Source organism: Myotis brandtii, unplaced genomic scaffold (genome assembly GCF_000412655.1).
Source record: "Myotis brandtii unplaced genomic scaffold, ASM41265v1 scaffold32, whole genome shotgun sequence".
Taxonomy (NCBI): domain Eukaryota; kingdom Metazoa; phylum Chordata; class Mammalia; order Chiroptera; family Vespertilionidae; genus Myotis; species Myotis brandtii.
The window spans coordinates 1,833,656-1,845,469 of record NW_005362269.1 but is presented as its reverse complement, the minus strand read 5'-3'; the positions used below and the strand labels follow the sequence as shown (position 1 = coordinate 1,845,469).

Sequence of the window (11,814 nt, the reverse complement as noted above, 5' to 3'; positions counted from 1 at the left end):
TCTAAGCCCTGTAGGGCTGACCCAAAATGTGTCCTCCAAGAGCCTTCCCAGCTGTGGGCTACGCAGGGAAAAGCCTAACCCACGGATAAGGATGGAGGAGCCGGCCTCGGAGCCCCTGCTTCGCAATGTACTGAGTGTAGAATCCTTAACAAGAAACTTCGCCTGGTGGACTTTCATTCTCTGTAAAGTGAAGGTACCAACAACTGCCTCCCACCCCTGTTGTGAAGATTGGCTTAGAGCAGCGATTTTCAACCATTTTCATCTCATGACACATGAGCTCCTGACTCAAACTCTGTGGCACACCAAGTATGTTATATTTTGACCAAAAAAATAAGTATAATTTTTATTCATTCCAACTGGACGGCTGTTGTTGTGTTGGCTGTTGTCATTCGTTTATTTGACAAGGGAAAGGGGTCAGGGCCCCTGAATAAGTCAGATATTGCATGCTTTAAACATTCTTGCAGTACACCCGCTGAAAATTGCTGACTTAGAGGATCAGGGTGAAGCTGGTTGGTTGTTGGCTGTAACATATCTCTGAGCATCCTGTTTATTTTCTGATAACAGTGAGATAGTCCAACCCAAGGTGATCAACGGCCCATTAGAGCTGAGCCTCAGAGAGGCCTGCCATGCCCTACTAGTCCCCGCCCAGCCTCCACACAGGACAAAGCCAGCTCTGCCATCTCCTGCCCACCTCCATGATCCACCCAGCGACCAGGCTGCAGGGCCTGCTGTGGCACCCACAAATGTTACTTCAGCAGTCCAGCGTTCTTCACTCTTACTCTTCTGAAAAGCAGGAGCTCAGGCCTGGAGCATGTTCAAAATAAAAGGGGAAATTGAAGACCATCTCATCCCAAATGGCTCCTCTTATAGATGGAAAATCTAAACTCAGGCTCAGGAAGGTGGAGTGACGTACCAAGGTCACCAGAATAGGACTGTCTGATTACAGAGCTGAAAGTCTACGCACTCTGCACTAACGATTTGGGGCAGGGTCTGATTTTATCAAGGCCTTAAGTTCAGAACTCTGGGACCATGAAAAGGGCCCTAAGCTGACACTAAAAGGCACTAAACCGTGCCTTCTTGCCCTGGCTCTAGCACTGCCTTGTCGTGTGACTCCAAAAGTGAAAAGAAGGGAGTTGAATTAGCTATTCTCTGAAGTCACTTACACATCCAAAATGCTTTCGAAGCTAAGGCTCAAGGATCTTAAGATTATTACAGTTTTGAGTTAAAAGCATGTCTGTGTGGGGTGATCCATCTTGTCCCACTGATGGACACGTCCTGGCTGAGGTATTAGCTCCCTCCTTACAGACCCCAGGACAGCTCAGTTCTTCCCGAGGAGGCAGGCACTGAGATTCCCCTTGTCTCTCTCCCTCCCTTCCTCTGTCCCGCTGGAAAAATTCCTGAGGTTCTTTTTGCTCTACAGATCCTTGGGCAAAATGCCTCTATTCTTTGAGGAAGCCGCACTTGCTTGCTGACCTTCAAAAGAAATATGCTTTTAGTCTGAAAACTGATGTAGGAATTTTTATTTTTAATTACATCTTTTAAAATTGTAGCTGGAAGACCTAATTGAGCTAATGATTAGGCAAGGAGGTAAAATGGTGGAATTTTCCAAACATGTGGTATCTGAGATAAAACAAACTGAGCAGACAGGAAGAAAGAGAAGGAAATGGAAGGGTTGCATTTTCTAGCTTTGAAGTGGAGCGATAGTCATGTGGTCTCATTAGTGTGGTTATAATTATTTAAATCCATTCTCGTGGCTTAATTCCAAAGTGTTCAATTATTACACAGTCATGTAGCTGAGAGACAAAAGATTGCCTATTACTGGCAGATACCCTCAGTCCAGTCCGTCTAATTTTTGAAGTAAATGTGGTCTCAAGAAAAAATACACTGGGTGGGGGAAAAGTCAGTTTACACTTGTTCTTATGGAAAAATAACACAATAAATAAGAAATAATAATACAAGAATAAACTCTGTTTCATGTACTCACAACTGTAAACCCTCTTGCCCCACCCTGTATAATAAAAGCCTCTGCCTTAAAAAAGAAAGACTTACTTTAAGAACACTTCTTGAACATCTAACATGTAGCAAGTGTTTCACATACATCATACCATTTAGTCCTTGCTACAATTCTATAGTGAAAATGTTAACCCCCATTTTACACATGAGAACAGAGGCCCAAAAGGACCAGTTGGATTGTCTAAGATTAGCTAGCCAGTAAGTGGCAAAACTGTTTCTAAATGTTCTACATCTGACTGACACCTACTGAACCAAGTCCCCTCTGCACCTGTCTTTTACTCTATGAAATGGGGTGATTCCTGCCCTAGCTAGTGCACAATGCAAAATACAGAAGCACAAGCAGACCATTAGATGCATGACTGTGATAGACAGTAGAGGACAATAGTTGTGGGAATCAAGAGGAAAAATTGTTTTGACATCTAAACAGTGATATTAAATTTAGATGGTCGGTAAATATTACTTATTTACTTTAAATACGAGTGCAAGTTTCTTTGTCCCTCCAGATTCACCCTCCACACACTTCTCCATCCTGCTTTGTGCATGGGGTGGTACCACATCTGGCCCCATCAAGGAGCCCTGCAGCAGGCATGGTCAATGCCTTGCCCACATTCCTTGGACCTCACCCAACTTCAGCTCTCGCCAGATTTCCAACTGCCAAGACCTGCATCTTTGTGTCTGAGGATTGTCCCCAGACCCACAAGAAGGCCAGTCTGCCAGCCTGGCAATCCAGAAGTACCCAAGAAATAGCCCAATCCCAGGAGCAGCCCTCAACCAGACTCCAGAGGCATGAATGTCCCAAAGCCCTCACCTTTTGGAGGAATGAGTCTGGGGCATGTGTTTACATTGTTTCCCAGAGTTTCTCTGTGGGATTAAACCCTTTTTGTAGCCGGCTTAATAACACAATCTTGTTGGTCACCTTCTCTTGGGCATCACTCCCTCACTCCTCTACTCGTGCACCCTGAACTTCTTACATGAATTTTCACTCAAGTAGACTTTTGCTTAAGCCCTTATCCCATCATCTGCTTCTGAGGGAACACAAACTAAGATAGGCTTCCCTGAGGTCTGGCTTCCTGTCGGGTTCAGCTAAGAGGGAAGTGCCAGCAAGAGCTGAGGCGTGTTGCATTTCTACTCTCCACCCCAGGGGCTGCCAATGCCTAGCTCTGTCCTGGACCCAAAGGTCCTGCTCCTGTCAGGGGCCTCTTCACACAGTTCTTTCTCTTCTGGTTCCAGGAAGCGGAGGCTCCCTCCCTTTACGCTTTCAGGCCATAAGCAGCACCCACCTTCACTAGCCCTGGGATACTGCAGTATTCCTTGTGATCGCTCTTCACCCTCTTAACAATCCCTTTATTAAACCTTTCTCAAATTCTGATGTTAGCCCACCATCGCTCCTATTGGTATCACTAGTGCTTCAGCAGGTTTGACGACTTCTGGATTTGGCCTCAGATAGTTGGTGATGAGGGTATATGGAGGGTGCACAGGCGATGGCAAGAATGGTGGAGGGAGCAGAGATGGAGAGACAAGTGCACAGTGCAACAAAGGCTAACTGGTAAGGGAGGGTGGGTATATTAGAGAGCTATTGCCGTGTAACAAAGTATCTCAAAATTTAGCAGCTTAAACATTGATTATCTCACAGTTTCTAGGGGTCAGGACTCCAGGAGCTGCTTAGCCAGGTGGTTCTGGCTCAGGGTCTCTCATGAGATTGCAGTCAGGATGCCAGCTGGGTCTATACTCAACTCAATACAGTGGGGCCTTGACTTACGAGTGTCCCGACTAACGAGTTTTTCGAGATACGAGCTGTCTCTCGGCCGATTTTTTGCTTTGAGTTGCGAGCTAAAATTCAGGTTACGAGCCAGCTTCAGATACCCCACCGCTAGTTGGCGCAGCGAACATCACAGTGAACGCCACATCAGCCCAGCATCACTTGTCTTACTCGTTCACTTTAATGATTTGACATACGAGTAATTTGGGTTATGAGCTCTGTCACAGAACGAATTAAACTCGTAAGTTAAGGCCCCACTGTACTTGACTGGAGCTGAGGAATCCACTTCCAAGCTCATGTACTGGTTGCGGGCAGACCTCAGTCCTCACTGGCTGTTGCTGGAGGCTTTAGTTCCCTGCAACAGAGCTGCTCAAAACCCAGCAGCTTGCTTTTCCCAAGCAAGTGATCCAAGCAAGCACCCAACACAGGAACTATAGACTTGTATCATCTCAGAAGTGTCCCACTGCTACTTCTGTTGTGTGCTATGGGTCACAACCCTGGTATAATGTGGAAGGAGTGCACACAGGGGTATGAATACCACCGAGGGCAGATTTGGAGGCTGGCTTGCACAGGTGCGCAAGAGTAACAATATATCCCATTGAACTTCCTTCCCTGTGAGGACAGGAAGGTTTTCAGATGAGGCACAGACAGCTCCAAGTCTAAAAGAGCTTCCAGAAATGAACTGTAAGAGGCACCCAAGATGGGAGTGTGGGCAAGACTGGAAATCCCAATCATCCACACATAATAAAAGAAACCAATTTAGTGCTCATTAAGTAAGCGGGAGATCCAGTGTAACTTCAGGCGAACCACTTCCTCTCTCTGAACCTGTTTTCCCACTTGTAATACTGACTAATCGCTGTGGCCTAATAACAAATACTTACATAGCAACTTATGATGTTCTATGTTCTACCCACATTAATTTTTATTAACTCATTTTGCCTTCACAGCAGCGGACAAAGCTTGTTTGTTAGAGCCCTTGGCACCATTCCAAACAGGCTGGGCTCTGTCCCACATCAGTTTCTCCTTCTCAGCCCAAGCTAGAGCCCTAACCATGCGATTAATGTGTTTAGGGAGGACTGGCTTTTTCTCTGAGCCTCTTGTGAAATATGCTTTCCTGTGTGGTAATCAGAATGCTTTGTGATTTGGAACCAAGTAAACTAGAGACTTAAGTTAGCGTCATCTCCTTCTTTCCGTGATGTTTTCTTTTTGACCTCAGAGAGAAGAAACAAATAGTCTTGATAATTTCTGAGCAAATAAACTCCCAGTGGCTGAATTCGGCCAAACCATGAAATGGATTATCCCCTGGCCCATCAAGGGCCTCCCTGGTGTGGCTCCAAACTACCCTTCACATGGCAGTCTCATTTTTTTTCCAGAGTTGGGCCTCAGGCTCTACCTTCAAAATATAGTCAGAATTCCTGGTTCCTGGCACTGTCACCTCAGGCCTGGATCACTGCCATATCTCCAAACTGACCCCCTGCTTCTGTTCTTGTCTCTCTGCAGTATATTCTCAAAACAGTGTCCAGGGTGACCCTTGTTAACTGTAGGTTCAATCATGTCACTGCACTGCTTACAATCTTGTGATGGCTCCCTAGTTCCTTCAGAGCGAATCCAACATCCTTAAAATGCCCTTGAAGATATTACATGAGTGTACCCCCCACCCCTTTACCTCTGAGACTTCGTCACCTATACCTACCTCTCCCCCTTGCTCACTCTTTAATGCCCCCCCGCCGCCTCCTTGCTGCTCCTCAGTTAAGCCTTAGAGACTTTGCTCAGCCTCTGCCTGAAGAGCTCTTCTGCCATATCCACGAGGCCCACTCCCCTCCTCCTTCAACTCTTCCCTCAAATATTTCCTTCTCACAAGGCCTACGCTGACCACCCTATTTAAAATTGTGATCTACCTCCCTTCCCTTGATTCTTCTAAAAGAAGGCGCTGCTTAAAAATCAAAAGAAAAATATTTTCCAGTTACCATCTTCCATCTGCCAGCAAGTTTCAGATAGTTGAAGATGGCATTCACCCATCCAACAGATACTTACTGAGTGCCTGCTCTGTGTCAGGCACTGAGCAAGGCAGGAATTCAATCTTCTGCTCTATTTTATTCAACTCAACAAGCATTATACTGGTGGTCTCCAGCAGCGAGCCTTTGGGTTGGGTGGGGAATTGTGTCAAGATGGAGATTCAGCCAACTCAGTGAAGACAACCAACTTGACAGGAAGACCTGTGTTTAAGCCTTAGCTTCACCTCTCACTTCCTCAGTGGCCTTGGGAAAGTCCTTTCCTCTTCTGGGCATCAGTTCTCCATCTATAATAATGAAAGCGTGATATGCTAATTAGACCAGATAGCCAAATGACCTTCCGGACGTCATTCTGGGACATCCTTCTGGACGAAGCCACGGCAGCGGGGGCTGAGGCAGAGGCGGTTAGGGGTGATCAGGCAGAGTGGTTAGGGGTGATCAGGCAGGCAGACAGGTGAGTGGTTAGAAGCCAGCAGTCCGCAGGCTGGGCTGAGGGACCTGCCCCCCTGCACAAATTTTGTGCACTGAGCCTCTAGTCTAGGAAATCTCTATGGTTACTTCTGGCTTTACTGTTTCATGATTTTACTCTTATTTCACTAAGAACTATGGTCTCTTGAGTTGGTTGTGAATCTCAAGGGTGAACAGGCAAACAAGCAGGAGGAGAAGAGTGGAATAGTGTATGGCCATGAACTGTCTGTTATGAGTCAGCACTTTTGGGGCCACAGGTCTTCCTTAAGCACTAGCAGCCATTGGGTAACAGCTGTGGTGGTTAATCCAAGGCCACCCTGTGCATCCTGCAGCCAAAATAGGATGCCCAGCTCATGTCTCTGTATCCTCAGTAGAGCACAGAGGAAGTGTTCCTTGGTGCCACAGAATTGACATTAGCTTCCAGTTAGTCCACTATGCACAGAGAAGGGAGCATGAGAACAAGCTTTGGTTAGGCTTGAGGTACCCCTAAGAAATTCTTATTAAAACCAAGGGGAGAGCATTCCAGAGATGTTGAAACTCATGTGCCCAAAATGACACAATTCCAGCAAACTTCCAGGGCAAATTGAATAGACTATCCATTAGCGTCTCACTTTCCCTTGCAGTTGCTTTCTTTTCTTTCTTTATTTTTTTAATATATTTTTATTTTGATTTCAGAGAGGAAGGGAGAGGGAGAGAGAGATACAAACATCAGTGATGAGAGAGAATCATCAATTGGCTGCTTCCTGCACGCCCCACACTGGGGATTGAGCCTGCAACCCAGGCATGTGCCCCAACGGAAATCGAACTGTGACCTCCTGATTCATAGGTTGATGATCAACCACTGAGCTACATTGGCTGGGCAACTTTCTTTTCTTTTTAAGTGTTGTTAAAAGAGCAACAAGTTTCCTACTTGGCTATGGATATGAATGAACTGATATGGTGGGCAAAGAACAGCATTTACAGAATTAGAGAACAGAATATGATACTAGGAGTGAGAAAACCTGTGGGCATGTTCCTTTGACTCTCTGGACCTCATTTTCTCCATCTGAAAAATACAAGGGTTGAACTAGGATCTTTTTAGTACGTGATGATTGTAAGCCACCTAGTCTACTACATCAGGATATTATGGCAATAACAAACTCCAACCCATGGCTTATGTTTTTGTAAGCCTGCAAGCACCAGTGAAGCAGGCTGGCACTGCGCACCTTGGGAACCAAGCCAGGTGTCCTCCTTGGTTACTTCTTTCTCCCTCTGCTCCCAGTGCCTGTCTTCTACGCCAGTGTCTGTGTGTTGCTGTTGCCCAGGGCCCATGCTAATCGTCACCTACACTTCAGGGTTGTGCTACTGGCGACTGCTGGTCACTGAGCAGTGGAATCTCACTCAACTTAAAAAAAAAAAAAAAAGGAGGAAATCCTGCCATTTGCAACAACATGGATAAATCTAAAGGACATTATGCTAAGTGAAATACACCACACCCAGAAAGACAAATGCTGCATGAGTTCACTAATATATGGAATCCAAAATAGCCAATCTCATGGAAGCAGAGAGAATGGTGGTTGCCAAGGCCTAGCAGAGAGAGGAAATGGAGAAATGTTGGTCTAAGCGTACAAAGTTTCAGTTATGCAAAGTAAGTTCTGGAAATCTAGTGTACAATAATGTGACTATAGTTAACAGGACTGTATTATACACTTGAAATTTGCTAAGAGGGCTGATCTTTTGTGTTCTTACCAGAAAAAAAGAAAAGAAAACGGTAACTATGTGAGGTGATGGCTATGTTAATTGGCTTGATAATCCTGATTATTTCACAATGTATATCTAATCACCAAGGTGTACACCTTAAATAAATTTTAATTGTCAATAAATTTTGAGGGGCCGGGGTGAGGTCAATGGGGGAAAAGAGACATATGTAATACTTTAAACAATAAAGAATTTAAATTAAAAATTAATAAATAAAATAAAAATTTTAATTTCCTCAATAAAGCTAGAGAAAAAAGAAAGAAAATTTGCTGGAGGCAGTATGCATCGGTAATGCATGTAAACTGTGGACTCAGACAGAACAACATTCTGCGTTATTTAGGAAACCTTAGACCAGTCATTGCAATTCTCTGAGCCTCAGTTTCCTGCACTGTAGAATAGAGATGATAATAACTGCCTTTGGAGTGTTTGTGAAAATTGAGTAAGATGATATATATAAAGTTTTGACACAGTGTTCTGCACTCAATAAGAGCTCAGTAAATGTTAGCTAATATTCAGTTCCATTTGTTCTCAATCACCAAGTCAAATGTCAGACAGTGTTGTAATGATACAGCACTAATACAGAGAGAAAAGCATAGAACTGGTGTCAAGTACTGGTAACATGGGCTCATCTTTGCTAGGTCAGTTCCAAGTGGTCACGTTAGCCCTGACCGGTTTGGCTCAGTGGATGGAGCGTCAGCCTGTGGACTGAAGGGTCCCAGGTTCGATTCCGGTCAAGGGCATGTACCTTGGTTGCAGGCACATCCCCGGTGGGGGGTGTGCAGGAGGCAGCTGATTGATGTTTCTCTCTCATCGATGTGTCTAACTCTCTATCCCTCTCCCTTCCTCTCTGTACAAAATCAATAAAATATATTTAAAAAGTGGTCATGTTACATATCTAAACCTTAGTTTATGCATTATAAAAATGTAAATGACACCCAGGTTCACTCATTAGTATCATTCCATCATTAATCAATACATATTGAACATCCGCCATACAGTAGTCCCCCCTTATCCATGGAGGATACATTCCAAGACCTCCAGTGGATGCCTGAAACCACAGATAATACTGAACCCTATATATACAGTACTGTTTTTTCCTACATATACATACATTTGGATTTACAGTAAGCACTTTATGGCTTCTCGTTAGCATATCTGAACTGCCAGGATCACTATTCTTCCACTTCGGGGTCATTATTAAGTAAAACAAGGGTGACTGCAATACCACAACTGCGATATCAGTTGATCTGATAACCAAGTCTAAGCGACTACTAAGTGACTAATGGGCTGGTAGTGCATACAGCATGGGTACGATGGACAAAGGGATGATTCACTTCCTGGGGAGATAGAACGGGATGGAATGAGATTATATCAAGCTACTTGGAACAGCTCATGTTTTAAAACTTATGAATTGCTTAATTCTAGAATTTTCCATTTAATATTTTCCGACCAAGGTTGAAACACAGAAAGTGAAGCTGCAGATAAGGGGTCTACTGTGCAGACTTAATCCTAATGCTAAGTACTTGAAACCTGCAAATGAATGAGTTTTGGCCCCTGCGTGGAAGAGCTCACAGTCTAAGAAATTTCAAATTGTTAAACAGCGAAATAGCACCAGATGTTAGACCAGGGGTGGGCAAACTTTTTGACTCGAGGGCCACAATGGGTTCTTAAACTGGACCGGAGGGCTGGAACAAAAGCATGGATGGAGTGTTTGTGTGAACTAATATAAATTCAAAGTAAACATCATTACATAAAAGGGTACGGTCTTTTTTTTTTTTTTAGTTTTATTCATTTCAAACGGGCCGGATCCAGCCCGCGGGCCGTAGTTTGCCCACGGCTGTGTTAGACCAAGGTCCTTGAGTGTTGGCTAAGAAAGAATTTAGAGTTAAGACTCAAATATAAGCAAAAGTTTGTTTAGAATGTCACAGAGATAGAAGAAATGAGCCGTGAAAGAAGTGAGCCAGTAGGACTGTGTGGGCTCAGGAAACAAGTTATAGAGGCAAAAGAAGGGATTTGGAGCATAGGAAAAAGAAAGTGAAGGTAAGTGCCTTGAGGGAAGGAAGCGGGGAGGAAAGGTGCTCCAGAGAGAAAGAGCCGCCCTAGCCGGTTTGGCTCATTGGATAGAGCTTTGGCGCACGGACTGAGGGGTCCTGGGTTCAATTCAGGTCAAGAGCACATACCTCGATTAGAGGCTCAATCCCTGCAGCAGACAACCAATGGACGTGTATCCCGCACGATGTTTCTCTCTCTCTGTCTCTCCCCCTCCATTCCACTCTCTCTAAAAAAAAAAAAAAAAGTTTGGAAAAATATCCTTTCGTGAGGATTAACAAAGAGAGAGAGAGAGAGAGAGCAAGCGCGAGAGCGCCGAGTCCTCTATTTTAAGGGCTTATCTGGAGGTTGCAGGGGAGGATCTCAATAGAATATTTATCAGCTTTCTAGGTGCGTCTCCTCAGGGTCCTGGTGTCCACTGGTTGGTTGGTACTAGGTAGAGGGTCATTAAGTCCTTGCCGCTGGTCTTGATGTCAGCCATGGTGTCACCCCGCCTGGCCTTGTTGCTTTTTCAGGCCTGGAGCTGAAACACAACCGAGGCCTATTTGTTACCTCTAGCAGTGGTTCTCAACCTTCCTAATGCCACGACCCTTTAATACAGTTCCTCATGTTGTGGTGACCCCCAACCATAAAATTATTTTCGTTGCTACTTCATAACTGTAATTTTGCTACTGTTATGAATCGCAATGTAAATATCTGATATGCAGGATGTATTTTCAGGGGTCGCGACCCACAGGTTGAGAACCGCTGCCTAGGGCTTCATGCTTAAGGGAATGGTCCTGCAAGGGCCTGTATGGGAGGCATATGAGGCTATTCTCTGCGCCCCGCCCCCTTCCTCTTCCAAAGGGGTCAACCACATGACTAGACATGCCAGGGGAGGTCAGGTCAGGGGAGGGTCTGAACCGCATGACCAGGAGAGGGACGGCCAGGGGGTCTGAACCACACTGTCAGTGAGACGTTAGGGTAGGAAAGGTGGCCCTGGGGGTGAGGTCCTTCTAGATACCTAGGGCTTTCGGTGGTACGGGGCCTATCGTTCCTGCTCCGCTCATGTGTGTCTCACTGCCTACTGTACCTTATGAAAGGCTGTGAAAGTCTCCTACAGGCCGGTGACAAGGCTATCAGAAGAACGTGCTGGAATGACTCTCAGCTTTCCAGTTCCCATGGAACTCTCTCTCTGAAACCTCCCATCCACCTCTGGATGTGCGCCTGGAAGGTGAGGGCAGGAGAGGCAGCTGTAAATAAAACAAAAGTGCAGCTGCCTTGCTCTGTGCAAGAAACGAAAGGAGGGCACTGAGCTTGTCTGGCTTTGATCTGAGGTTCTGTACTGAACCGTAGGCAAGTCTGAGTTCCACACAAGCCACTGACGCTCCCTGAAACGCTGAGGGGGGCGGGCCCGCGGCGGGGGAGAAACCGGGGAATCCCTGCTGCGCAGGCGCGTTCGGACTCTCGCGGGCGCAAAGCCCCGCCGCGTCGGAAACCTGACGTCAAAGTCGACGTAGAAAGACGTAGGGGAGGCGGCGAGGCGAACGCCGGCTCTCGGGTCACGTGACGCGACCGGAGCGTCGTCGGCTCCTCCCTCTCCAAGATGGCGTCCTTGCTGCAATCGGAGCGGGTCCTCTACCTCGTCCAGGGAGAAAAGAAGGTTCGGGCCCCTCTCTCGCAGCTTTACTTCTGCCGCTACTGCAGCGAGCTGCGGTCGCTGGAATGTGTGTCTCACGAGGTAACGCCGTCGTCCCAGGAAGAGGATGGGGAGGGCGGAGGGGGAGGGGGAGGGGG

General features: G+C 46.0%; 1 protein-coding gene across 2 annotated transcripts in view; it reads left to right on the top strand.

The window, feature by feature from the left end:
- The first annotated feature begins 11,556 nt into the window (after window positions 1–11,556).
- The window catches only part of DCTN4 (dynactin 4 (p62)), a 37,391-nt gene continuing 37,133 nt past the window's right edge, over window positions 11,557–11,814 (top strand). For both annotated transcript variants that reach the window (XM_005870491.2, XM_005870490.2), the window contains exon 1: window positions 11,557–11,758. In XM_005870491.2, the coding sequence (XP_005870553.1) occupies window positions 11,624–11,758 (135 nt within the window). In that variant the 5' untranslated portion in view covers window positions 11,557–11,623. The remainder of the gene's footprint in view (window positions 11,759–11,814) is intronic.